Source organism: Barbus barbus (genome assembly GCF_936440315.1).
Source record: "Barbus barbus genome assembly, chromosome: 34".
Classification (NCBI taxonomy): Eukaryota; Metazoa; Chordata; class Actinopteri; order Cypriniformes; family Cyprinidae; genus Barbus; species Barbus barbus.
The window spans coordinates 26,484,498-26,498,431 of NC_136762.1; the positions used below are offsets into that span (position 1 = coordinate 26,484,498).

General features: G+C 36.7%; 1 protein-coding gene across 3 annotated transcripts in view; it reads right to left on the bottom strand.

The window, feature by feature from the left end:
• LOC306854427 (dedicator of cytokinesis protein 10-like) overlaps positions 1-13,934 on the bottom strand; it is a gene marked incomplete at its 5' end in the record, with an annotated part of 110,294 nt that overhangs the window by 48,949 nt on the left and 47,411 nt on the right. For all 3 annotated transcript variants that reach the window (XM_079392402.1, XM_079392401.1, XM_079392403.1), the window contains 10 exons: positions 2,434-2,586; positions 2,697-2,780; positions 3,700-3,785; positions 5,151-5,337; positions 5,431-5,565; positions 6,618-6,758; positions 6,885-6,957; positions 8,410-8,492; positions 9,229-9,318; positions 13,570-13,689. In XM_079392402.1, the coding sequence (XP_079248528.1) occupies positions 2,434-2,586; positions 2,697-2,780; positions 3,700-3,785; positions 5,151-5,337; positions 5,431-5,565; positions 6,618-6,758; positions 6,885-6,957; positions 8,410-8,492; positions 9,229-9,318; positions 13,570-13,689 (1,152 nt within the window). The remainder of the gene's footprint in view (positions 1-2,433; positions 2,587-2,696; positions 2,781-3,699; positions 3,786-5,150; positions 5,338-5,430; positions 5,566-6,617; positions 6,759-6,884; positions 6,958-8,409; positions 8,493-9,228; positions 9,319-13,569; positions 13,690-13,934) is intronic.

A 13,934-nucleotide genomic window follows, 5' to 3' on the forward strand; every position in this document is an offset into this window, starting at 1 on the left:
TATTTATTTAGATTTTAGTTCAATAATGGCTGAATTTGTTATGTCTGTATAGGTCTTTTATTAAGTTTTAGATATTTAATTCGAGTTATTGGTTACTTCAACAAACTAAATGGAAATGAAATGATATTTTATATATATATATATATATATATATATATATAGTTTTGTTTTGGTGTTTGGCTTAGTGTTATGTTATAATCATTATTATACTCTTATACCTTTTGTTCTTTAATATTTTGAATTGTTTTTAGCTTTATTTTTTTTGTTTTTCATTTAAATTTTTAAATCATCATAATAATCAAATGTTAATTTTTGAAATTTTGTTGTATGCCTTTGTCATTTTTATTTAATTTCTTTATTTTTAATATGTGTATAGGTAGTATTTATAAAGTTGTAGCTTTTAGTTTTGGATCTGTTTTTAGTTGTTTTAATACTACGATTGATTGCTTCTGTTGTCCTCATTTGTAAGTCGCTTTGGATAAAAGCATCTGCTAAATGACTAATAATAATTTATTCTGATATTTGTTTACAGATGTTTGCATCCTCTTGTATCCTTCTTGAGCAACAAATGAATGAACGTGTTGTAAAAGTTGAGTCCCTCAATTGCTTTAGATGAGAAAAGCAGGATCTCAGCTTGTGTAGGCATCGATGAGACCAGAACAACAATCAAACACTGATCAAGGGGATGTCAACTTTTGAACAAGATCATCTAGAGAATCATCAGGATCAGGATCATCGTGCAAATTCAGTAATTATTTGTCTTGTGGAATATATATGAAAATGAAATTTAAAATATATTAAATAACTGCAAAATTAATTTTCTTAGTATTTTGTCTCATCTTGTTTTTGTCTTTTCCTGTACAAATCAAGATACATTCGTATGAGAAGCAAAATGACTTAAGATAGTAAGTCTTGTTTTACAATAAAAATTAGGTGAGTTTATGCTTAAGCAATAAAAAAGCATCTATCCACAGGGAAATAAAAAAAAAAAATAAACTTTTTCTTTTTTTTAAGCATGAACTCACTTAATTTTCAATTTTTTTTTTTTTTTTGAAAAAAGACCTAATTTCTTAAGCAATTTTGCTTCTCAAGTAAAATGTCATAATAATGTCAAGTAAGATCATGATTTAAGAATGTTTAGATATTTTAAAGGGGTCATATGATGCGATTTCAAGTTCTCCTTTCTCATTGGAGAGTTACAAGCTGTTTGTGCATATATAAGATCCCTGAAGTTACAGAGACTAAAGAGATATTCTTTATCAAAGTTAAGACTCTGCCACGCCCCCCTAAAACAGCTCATTCAAACACGCCCCACATGTCTACATCACCATGTGGAAATATTTGCGTAATGCTGCCCAAATGTTCATGCAAAGAAAGAAGCCGTGGTTTCAGTAACCGCAGTAGTGTTGATGCAGCTGTGTCAGAGAGATGCTGTGTGTTTCTATGAGAAAGCAAAAGCACTTTACTTGGCCTTCCCAAAGGAGATGCATTTAGGAATCATTAAGATTACTTACAACAGAACAGCACAACCCAGATGTTATCACAACGCATTTTATGGACGACTGTTTCGTGAACCTAGGAGAGGAGGTAATTCTGACTGTGCTGTGACAATCTGGTGCTTCTGAATCAGCGTCTGTATGTTTTGTTATTAGTTTAAGTATTTGCTATTGACTGCTCAAATGCGGAGTTTTGCGAGTCTTGTGTGTGTGTGTGTGTGTGTGTGCGCACGCGTGTGTGTGTGAGAGAGAGAGAGAGAGACAGGATCACATCTCATCACATCAACTATCTTAATCGCGGCTTGTCTGTGTGTGTGAGAGACACGGTCACACAGCCGCGGCTTGTGTTCAAACACATACGAGCATCATCACTGTGTCGTCACGCGACTCTGATCCCCTCTCGGGCTTGAACTGATGGTAAAACTAAGGACAATATTAACTGTTTTTACTTTTATTTTGAAAGCTGAAGCTTGCGATTATGGAAAGGGGCGTTACATTTCCGACGTGGCTTGTGGTTTTCATCCAATCATAATGCACTGTGCCAGTTGGCCAATCAGAGCAGACTGCGCTTGTCGGAAGGAGGGGCTTTGTAGAAAACGAAGCGCTTGAGAGAAGCGGGGCATAGAGGACATACAATAATGTACAGTATTTGAAATATTATGTGTTTTTTGAACATTAAAGCATGTCAACATATTCTGTTACACCAAATACACAAAATAATGATCTTTAAAAAAGCATGACCCCTTTAACAGAAAAATAAAACAAAAAAAATGCTAAAAAAGAAAATTTTTTGATGATATCTGTTCTTTTGAATGATAAATATTCTGCAAGGGGTATGTAAACAAATGCACTCAACTGCAAATGTCATTTTTATTTGTATGTGAATAAAGGACTTGATAAGAAATATGAATTTTCTGTCATGATAAATAGATCGTACATTAGTCACTGGCTCGGTGTCGGCCTCGTTGATGCAGCCCTGCAGCGTGAGGTTGAGCGAGCGGCAGGAGATCATCAGTTTCTTCCCCAGCTTCTCATCGAACGGCTGGACAGAAGCAGACTCGCCAAACTCCATCCTGGGACTCCTCAAAACCTTCAACACAAAACATGCGTTTCTCACACACCAAAATAACAACCACGGAGAATTCCCTGCACAAAACCCCCTTACTCGATACAATCTGTTCATGAAACAGAAAGACGTACAGGAATATCAGGATCCAGAGAGAACAGGTTCAGTCTTTCCTCTTCTCTGGCAGCTCTCGCTGATTCCTCTGTCTCTGAAATATACTGAAACATCACAACATCAGTGGTGCAGTGCTCCTATGACATACCACTAATTACATGTTTATATCTATAAATGTTTTGTTTGAGAAGTTTTTAAGATTCTAAACAGTAAAAGAGTGACACTCACTAAAAGGATCATGAACTGCATTTATATATATATATATATATATATATACAGTGTCCTCCAAAAGTATTGGAACAGTAAAGACAAAATTGCTCTGTTGGCTGTGGAACAAAAACTTTTATTTTGGATGCAATTAATCGCGATTAATCATTTGACAGCATTAACATATATATATATACTGTATTGTGGCCAAAATGTACTTCAATTATATGCTAAATATATGTTGCAAACAGTAAAGCTCAATGAAATACATTTTTGACACTGAAAATATATTGTTTTAACCTTCATATCCCAGAATATATTTGTAAATACATTTCAGTTGCCCTTATTTAAGCTAAATACAAATGCGGATGGCCTATAGAGATCAAAAGTATATTAATCAAATATATGAATGCATTTTCTTGGACTGAAATATACAGAGGTCAAATTATTTTTGAATGCTTTTAAAAATATATATTTAAACATTTAAAATATATTTTCAAAAATATACAAAAAAGGGCCAAAGGTGTATATTAGTAGAAAATATATTTGTGGAAATATATTATAAAACTAATTTTAGCAAATATGTTTTTTGTATATTTTGAAATGTATTTAAAAATATATTATTTGCTGCATGTGAATGTGCGCTTATTATGTCAGCAGGATTTTTCCCTTTCTACCCTGATTTTAGCCCTCTGATTTAATAACTCTGTGAGTGAATCAAGGCCCATTTCCTTTTTTTTCAGAAAGAGGATGTAATGATTGTGTCTCTAGGCTGTAACGAGACAGAATTACAATGAATTGCAGAGCATGAATTACCTTGGCCAGCTCAGGGTGGATTCCGTCTTCAGTTATTTCCTCATTTTCTTGAACAGGGACATGATTCAATGATGCATCAATGATCTCTGAACAACAACAACAAAGAAACATTTTAGCTGAAAATGCAATAAACAAACGCACAATGCAAACATATAGTGATCGTCACACATTCCACTAATTGCATAGTGGATTTTGATCACACTTCATGTGTGTTTCTGTGTCAGATGATCCTTCATCCTTTTAGCTCAGGGCACCAGCTAAGCATGAGAGGGATCTAAAGGAAAATAATGTGAACTAGGGAGATTATCAACTGACCTATCTGAAGGATTCGTGAGATCACTTGTAGAGCCTATTAAGAGCTTTTTCACACAGCAGTTCCTTAGCAGACAATGTAGACCTTATAAATACTTAATCATTTTACAGTTTGATTAATATGCATCAGCTGCATATATATCTTACTAAATTAAATTGGGTGGTTCAAACAGGTCTCAGGAGAAACAATATACAATAAATAAATGAATGAAGTTCTCATGAGACAGCTTTCCTATGCAATTTTAAAGTAACATCTTTGAAAGTAATAAAGAATCATTTGAAGATTTTCTGTTTGATTATAGAATCACACCTTTAACATCTTTAAATTAAAATCCTTTAATATGTGGCCTCAGTTTTTTGGGGAAAGCTCTTGTTTTGAAAAAGGGCAAAAGACACAGAGAACTGTGGATCTTGTAGGCCAATTTCCTTGTTGCTTTCCAAAATCCTTGTGCTATGGCTGGAGAAAATAGCACAATATTAGGCCTGTTTCACACATGATCCGATAGCAGCACGTGTGCAGTATGTTTTGCAGTACATATGCGATACAGAAGCTGTGCTTTCACATGAGATGTGTTTACGGCGCACAAGCCTGAGCCTCGCTTTTCCTAGTTTGAGAAAAGGTGTTGTTTTCTGGCCACCAGGTGTTGGCCTCTCCTTCACACGATAGATATCACATCCTGTGTGGTGCATTTCACAAAAAACAATTACTTTATCATTTTGACCACACTAGTTATTCTTGCAACTCCTGGTTGTACTTCATGTACTTTATCATGGGCTTAAAGTAATAGGATGACTGTGAATAACTATATGCATTTATGGAAAAATTACTACATTTTCATGACAATTCATATTAATTTTGAGCATGAACAATGCGCTCACTTTAATTAAATACGTGCAGAAAAGCAAAAACAGACTCGGTGCAGAAATAATCGTTGCACTGATCCTGCAATGCATTTTCTGCGTCACATCTGTATGCACGGAAAAAATCCATAATGCATACGCACTGCAAACAGATCATGTGTGAAACAGAGTTAGACCACTTTTAATCGTCACTAACTTTTCTTGCAAACGCAACATTGATGCACATACAAAATAATGCACATCATTGCTTCTGTACTTCATGCTTTGTAAGCACTCACCTTGTTTGCTGTCGCTCAGGTCTGCGCTCTTGCGATCCAGAGCCGGGCCGTCCGGAGGGCTGATCTGCAGGATGCGTGTGAGAGTGTTGATCCAATCATCCATGTCTTGCTCGTTCTCGGCAGCCAGGACAAAATATGTCACTTCGTTCATTTTCAACTCAAAGGCGTGTTTCCTCAGGCGGTTATTCTGTGTGAACCCAGAAACCATAACTAATATCAGTCACAGGTCACCTCATCGTTAATGTTTGCTGAACCGCTTTAAAAACATATATTCACTGACCTGAACCACCCCGGTGCACGAGTCCAGAAATATACAGCCTTTAGGTTCCTTTGATATTTTCTCATCTTTATAGAAGTTCATGATGTAAGAGTTGTCGGTTAACTGAGTCAGCTGAAAATACCTTCGCTTGAAGGACTGGAAAAGCACAAGCGTCAAGAAAGTCAAAAACAAGCAACAGGCAATCAGCAATATTTTTCCCTCATGTAGTTTTTCTGATAATATAGAATTTGTAGGAATAATAGATGAACTCAGAGAAGAGAGAAGTCTACCATTCTAGAAAACACAGTCTGAGAATGAAAGCATCAGTGCAACTATGTAAGTACTCAGGCCATCCAAGATTAGGATGAGTTTGTTTCTTCATCAGGTTTGTAGAAATGTGTCTCTGCATCAGTGTCTCATCAATGGATGTGAATGGGTGCCGTCAGAATGAGAGTCCAAACAGCTGATAAAAACATCACAATAATCCACACCACTCCAGTCCATCAGTTAACATCTGGAGAAGACAAAAGCTGAAACAAATCCAGCATTAAGATGTTTTTAACTTTGCACCATCTCTTCTGGCTTTAATCCAAGAGTCCATAATCCATAATAACGCGTCCTCCAGTGAAAAAGTGCATCTCCTGTTGTCTCTCACATCAAAATCCAGCCACACATATTTGTTTAGAGCTGTTCTGGACTGTATTAGCTTGTAATGTGTAGTTTGTGACGTTTGCAGATTTCTCTCCTGATTCAGACCAGAACACTTTTTCACTGGAGGAAGCGTTATTATGGATTATGGACTTGCATTTTAGATAAAAATGTCTTAATGATGGATTTGTCTCTCACTCAAGATGTTAACGGATGGACTGCAGTGATGTTTTTATCAGATGTGATGCAGAGACACATTTCTTCAAATCTGATGAAGAAACAAACTCATCTACATCTTGGATGGCCTGAGGATGAGCACATTTTCAGCTAATTTTCATTTTTGGATAAACCATTCTTTTAAGTGAACCCCTAATCTAGTATATACTGTATATATATATATATATATTTTAAACTTTGAAATAGACAAAATGATCATACATTCACAAATTACTAGTCAGTGTGTTAGCACATTATATGTAAACTTTGATGAGATGTTTAATAATGGCCATAATCTGTTACATGCAGACATGTGAGACGGTGTGAAAGACGTGCACTCTTACCCGGACAGTGATACTATTGTTGACCGTGCTGTTAAAGTTGCCTTTATAGAGCCAGCCGGACTTAAAAACCCCGATTCCCCCTGCGCCTCCACTACCTGCTCCACCTCCTCCACCTTTAGATGAGGACAGAGAAGTTGTGTCCTACACAAAAACATTAAAGAAATGTTACTTTCTGTATACTTTCACATTTACATAATTTCCTAAATGTTTATGGACAGAAGGCCATATGAATCTTTCTGTAAATTCAGCTTGATGTGTTGTACTGACCTCATCTTTGTCCACATCTTCATGGTCGATCTCAAAAGAGTGCGAGGGCAACTTCTCTGATTTATACAGCTTCCTATCAGACAGAAGAATTATGGAGAGAGAGAAAAGAATCACTGTCATCCGCTACAATCAGGAAGAGAAGAGCAGGAATGAGAAACAGCTTCACTTACACCAGCAGCTTGGGTTTGGGCTGATTTAGCATTATTATGTTTAATGAATAATATTCATTATTAACAGCAAAGAAAATGACTTGCACAGCAGTTCGTGATAATAGTCACCTTCTAACATTTTCAAGAAGGCATACATTTTATAATAAATATGCAGTATATCTTATCATATATATCATCATATCTCTTTTGAATATTATTATACATATTTCAAAAGAGATGTTTCATGAATCACTACTTCCATTCGTCCACAAAAACAAAAGAGTCAGTAACAAGGCACTACACAAAACACTTAGAAAAAACCCTCAAGCATCAGTGTGCCAATAAATCCTGCTCTCTTATTCAAAGAAGTCATATTTTCCACATCAAGTGGAGTTTTCACTCCTCCTTTCAGTGAGTTTTATTCTGACAGGACCCCACACACAGGTGTCCTTTCTGCTGCCTGCCTCAGAGCTCTTTGTGTCTGTCCTGTGTGCCAGAGACAGTGTGGCAGTTTATCACACACCACACACACTTCCTGTCGACTTACATCCCTCTCTGCTCTGTAACACTGTGCCTGAGCTGCTATAGGTTCACAGCTCCAGTGATGTTGTCCCTGCATGGCTGCTGTTGTTACTGATAGACTGCACATCTATATCAATACACAATTTAAACTCACTCTGACTAAAGTTTTCCAAAAACACCATAAAAACACTCACAAAATCCTTCTTCACTTCAATCAAGATTATAATAATTCAATTTAAACCAGACTTCATCACCTCTTTTTAATTATGCATAATTACATCGAAGTAACCCTAAACCAAACCCTAATCCTAACCATATAGTAAGTACATGTAGTTAACTAATATTACTCAGTATTTAAATCTATCAGGATACCTTAAACTGTAACCTTATATTGTAATCAAATTATGTAATTCTGTTACATGTATCTAGTTACTCTCCAACACTGGTTACTGGACTATTGGATGTTATTCAGGTTCAAATCACACTTGCATATGAAGAAGAAGCAACAAATATATACAGCAAATATATATGGATACAGTTTTCTACTGGTTATCGCTCCTGAAACGTGCTCCTCTTTTGCATAAAGTTTAACATTTCTCAACTTTCGAATAGGATCACGCCGTTTGGTCTCTGTGTGAGCAGGGCTGTAAATGTTGGAAGACAGGCTTCTGAAGGATCAGAGACAAAAGAACAGCCTGTCTGCAAATCACCACTGGCCAGTCCAGTCTTGTCCAAGCTAATACAACAACTAAGAGGTCATCGGGTTTTGTCTTTGTCAAGCAAGGCACTGATTTTTGAATAAAAAATTAAAATCATTACAATCCTCATCTGTGAAACAGTGAATGGCGTTGTACCTGGGCAGTGTGCGGTAGTCCCCTGCATACTCTTCATATTTATACTGGATCACATTCAGCTGGGAGTTGTAATATTGACATGCCTATAGAAAAAACAGAAGTTCATCTTACCATAACAGCTAAATTACAAAAAACATTCAGTGCAATTCAACAAACAGATAAGCAAAAATAAAACACTTTTACAACTTTCTGTTACTGCCAGCATTTTAATGTTTAATATAATTCTAAGCAGTTTAGAGATTCTGCACCCAAACATGGTCCTTTATAAAAGCTCGTGCAAACCATGAACAAAAACACATTACAAAAATGCACCTCAGACTACATTATTCTTCGACTATAAACTATTTTAGTACTGTATTGGGTCTCAAAATGTCCCGTCAAGTTCAGAACCACTGGAAACTCAAACGTACATAAAACTTTTGGCGGTGCAATGAATGGATAAAGATGATGAGAGAATATGAAAAATATCTACTCCGGTGCTCTTCTGTATGTATTATTAGTAAGAAATCTGGAGGACATAAGGGTGAGTAAATGATGACAGTTTTCATTTCTGGCTGATATATCTCTTAAACAAAACTAAGTACTGTGCAGAAAAAGCATAAATATTAAGGGTCTGAATATTTATGTCAATGTGATGTTCCATTTTTATAACACTTTTCCAAAGTTATAATATATATATATATGATATATAATAGGGCCAAACGTCACTGATCTCACGCTGCATCAGTAAGAGTGTGAAGGTGGAAATAGTGCTCTGGTGTCATGGCAGCGAAGGCGAACATCTCCCATGACCTGCTCAGTCTCCAGATCTGAACTCACCTGTCTGACCAGCAGACATTCAGCGTGTGTGTCGGCTCCCTCTGGCACAGTGGACTTCAGTGTTCTCCGCTCCACAGGAAGAGAGGACACCTGGAGGCACACAAACACACAGAGAGCGTTTGGAACGGGAGATCCTGAAGAGTTGAAAACAATCTGTGTGCAGTCAGAACTGAGTCTGGGTTCAACAGGAGCTGCTGGGAGTCACGGTACGTTTTTCTCTGGAATCATCTTTGCTTTTTCTGTCATTCTTCAGAGCACCAAGCTGATCATGTAAACAACTTAAACACAAACCAGTCGAGACACCGACATTTGCGCCCAGTACCCTGATTCAACACGCAAACCCCGTAACCTGCGTTCTGCTGGTTTACTGAAGAGCAGACGTGCGTTATGTGACAGGAAAGCATCCATATAATACAAACTTTGACTTTTTCTTGACCCAAGAAATTATAATAAATATGTTCTCATCTCATGCAGCTAAAGAAGAAGTGGTGCAGTCGTAGAAACTTCAAATACGAGTCTGTGCAATACTTTTAATGCTTTATTTATCATCACAAATCAAATAACAAAGAATAAAAGAATATCGAGTTTCTCTTCTTTGTTGCTTCTTCATAAGAGCATGATTTGAACTTGAATAACATCCAATATAGTCCAGTATCAACTTTTCATTAAGACTAAATCGTCTGAAGAGCATGTGCATTGAGAGTAGATAAACTGAGGAAGATAAACTGTTCTGGCATCATAAAGGACTTCTCCTCTAGAAAAAGCCATAGGATTGTTTGTGGATATGATGCAGGATATGCTGCATCATAATGGCACAATTTCATGCACACAGTTATTTATATTTATTTATTTATTTTGTTGCTAAAAATTCAATAAAAAAACCTACTTTAGTGTTTGTCAGAACTACAAAAATATGCACAAACATTACTCCCTTTGAACTCCCTTCTTGCACCATTGTTCACCACAGTTTGCTTAAAAATAATGTTTTCCAGGGGTCAAGTCAAAATAAATCTATTGGGAAATGCAGCGCTGAAATTTCACCTCATATAACAGTAATCAGGGTCAGAAATCAATGAGGGCTTGGGGGCAAAAATGCCATTAAAATGAATAAAATGCCCCCACAAATTAAAGATATGGGTGCAAATATAGAATATGAGTTCTTGTTTTTTAGATTTAGATTTAGCTCTGCAATATCACACAAGCAGGAATGTGGTGGTTAGTGGTAAATGGCAGTTTTAATTTAGTATCATATTTAAAAATATCACTTTTTAGTCATTTCATATTGCTATTTTTAAAGTTCATTTTTAAAACATTAATCTCAGAGAATTATTAATGCATTGCAACGTAAATGCATTCATTTCACTTGAGCTGCAATAAAACAAACATCTAAATGCAGCTTGTGTGCCAATTCTGCTGTGCAAAGCTGGACTACGTTGATATTGGTTTCATGTGATTGGTGCATGTGTGATAGTGTCTTTGTATTAGTATTTGATTTACCTGCATTATTGCACTTGATTACATTTAAGAATTTGAGAAAAGACACTTTTTTTCTCCTTAATGGAAAATTTGTGTGTCACTGATGGTCTTTACTTAAATGCTTAAAGCTTATGACTTTGATTCTATGTGGAGAAAGGCCTTTGTCCATCTATCTATATAATATAATATCTATATCTACCTTTGCTTTTGCTTTTGTATAATGAACCTTTTTTCATAAAACAGAAAGGCACATGATGCATAACAAACAAAATATGTCTAACTCTCCTATTCAAATGTTTCTTAGTTATATTGTAGTTACATATCCCTCGTTTATACTGAATCATTGTGAAACATAAATTACACAAGCTTGTTTAGTAAGCTTGTTTCATTTGCTTGCAAAGCAGATTTTTAGTCGTGTGCTGCTCAGCGCAACTGTCTGCTGCGTATTTTCTAATAAAGGAATGTTGAATACATTTGTTGTGTTATCTCTCCCCGGCTGTTTCATTAACTTTCATTAAACGTCCCGTGTCTGAGGAGTGTGTTAAAGACTTTTCATTAAGACCCTTAAGAATCATATCAACTTGTGGAAAATGGGCATCCGATGACCCCTTTAATGCATATGCATTTTTAGGAGTTTCCCTTTCAGACGGAACATTTATGAGAGGAGAGTATGTAAATAAATCACGCAAGACGATTTGCTTTACCATGATTTGCAGTAGTCAGTATTACTACCATTACTAAGTGCCTCCCAAAAAAGCATGTTTTAACATATTTTTATATGTTAGCAGTTGATGCACATTATTATCGGCTCTACGCTGATTTGAGCGGTTCTCTGTGGATTGCATTGGTCATTATGGAACTTATCTGCATCTGTATTCTTTAATTTGCACATTGTCAGAAAAACACCCACAGAACTTTCCACTTTCATTTGTGCTTTTATGTGATTGCAGTCTCATACTAATGTGTTCTCACTCTGCAAGCATTTCACACCTCTCTCTAGTATGAGACATACTATTCATCAATCTTTTGTTTTATTCATCCATTATTTGCCTTTATTCTGACATTGCTTGCCAGAGCCAGAGTGAGGCCCATTTTCTAGCCAGTAGTTAAACCAGAGATGGATATATGTGAATAAAAGCCTAAATTAAATCTGTTCGTCATATAAAGCAATCATATTATCCAGTAAACTGCTCTATTCATATGGATTCATTTTATGACACCTTTATGATGTTTTTGGACTTTGATTACCTGGACTTTAAGAAAACTTGAACTGTCCCTTTAAGCTGTGTGTCATCAGCAAGTCACTTCCTATCACACCTATAGTTAGCGCAGTCGGAGGAAAGCAACTGCATCATCTGTCTGAGCCATCTCTCGAGTTTTGCATACATCAGCATGACATCAGAGCAATATTGCTCATCTCAAACGAGCCTGCTGTTTGGGGATATCACAGAAATTAAGTGCTATAAACTGAATTCTAAATAGTCTGTGACTTCTCTTATAAAACAGCACTCCAAAAAAAGTTTATCTTGAACATAATCTGATTGTTTATTCAGCATATTAAAGTCTCTCCTCAACTGACAGCCATTAAAAAATGGTCTCTCATCTCCTTCCCAAGTTTTTTTGCCAACCTTAGAGGCTCTGATTTAAGGAAGATATGTGGTTGGGGAAGATGTAGCTTCCCCACATGTGCTTTTATTTTGGAAAAATTACACCGTACTTTCCACACGATGACTGTTTATCAGTCTCCAACTTGCACTCTCAGTACTTGCACTTTCACACTTGCACTCTCAGACACTTGCGCTTCCGCGAGTGACGTCACTTGCAGTCTTTTTTATTTTGTATTTTGTTCTATTTATTGATTATTTTTTGTTTGAATCGCTCAACATTTTACAACAGTAGCCAGGTGGTGAAGACAGGAAAAAATGAACTAAATTACAATGTCACTTGCACGCTCCGCTAGCTGCGACGTCACTTGCATTCGACACGAATCGTGTGCGTTGCCAATGGAGACGAGACGCTGTGGTGCTTAAACGATTAAAACTAATTTAGTACAATAACGAACAGGGTCCTGCAAGTCATCTGTAGGAGAAAAGACAAGACCCGCAAATCCATGACAGAACAGCAGAATATGAACGCAACACGCAAAGTTTCTCGTTAAGCGTTTTCCTCCCGCAGAAAACCATAAACACTTAATATGGCTTAATAAAAAAATAAAAAATAATAAACAAAATAAAAAAGACTGCAAGTGACGTCACTCGCTGAAGTGCAAGTGTCTGAGAGTGCAAGTCTGCAGCCAGACCCTATTGGGAAAATATAACAGTTCCACCATCCACCAGTAGAGGTCCCAATCACATCTGTGGTGGATTCATGATACCTGCATCTGGAATTCATTAACGCCGTGTGTATATATATTCACTGTGCCCAGTGCTGCCCGACTGCCGGTTTCTCTGGATTACTCAGCTTGATTGCTGGTGTTGGTGCTGCCTTTCTGGTTTTAAGCGCTCCATTTTCATCATGAACACAGCAATATGAGGTGTGATGTTTGTGTGTGCTCACTGAGAAAAGTTGCACAAGCCGTGTTTATATTTGTGCCATGTAAAGCCCAGATCTGTGTGAAAGAGGATGTGGTCAGAAAGGCCTCGGCTGTTTTCAGTGCTGCACACAGGGAGAAGTTTTAACACATACGCAAGCATGCACACAGTCATTCAACACCTACTTCATGGCTTTTTGTAAATTTCCACACCTTTCAAAAAAGACCCTTTTTAGAGCGTTTTCAAAATGTAAAAAACAGTCCCATCAAATGCATGAACGCCACAGATATGCAGAAGCAAACACTTGCACACAAAGAGAGAGTGAAGCACTCACGGTGAAGTCGAGGTCTGGGAATAGCAGGAGATCTTGAAGAGGATCTTCTCCGAGCTCAGGTTCAAGCTCTGATATCACAGCCTCGTAGTCCAGAGGGTCGATCAGTTTGGGCTTCTCCTGCTGGGAGATACAAAGAAAATTAAGTGTTAAAACTGATTAAAGGGGTCATATGATGCGATTTCATATTTTCCTTTGTCTTTGGAGTGTTACAAGCTGTTATGCATATAGGCTATAATATCTGTAAAGCTCCAAAGACTAAAGTCTCAAACCCAAAGAGATATTATTCTTTTAAATTAAGACTCGTCCACGCTTTCCTAAAACGCCTTATTCAAACACGTTCCTACAAATCTACGTCACTGTGTGGG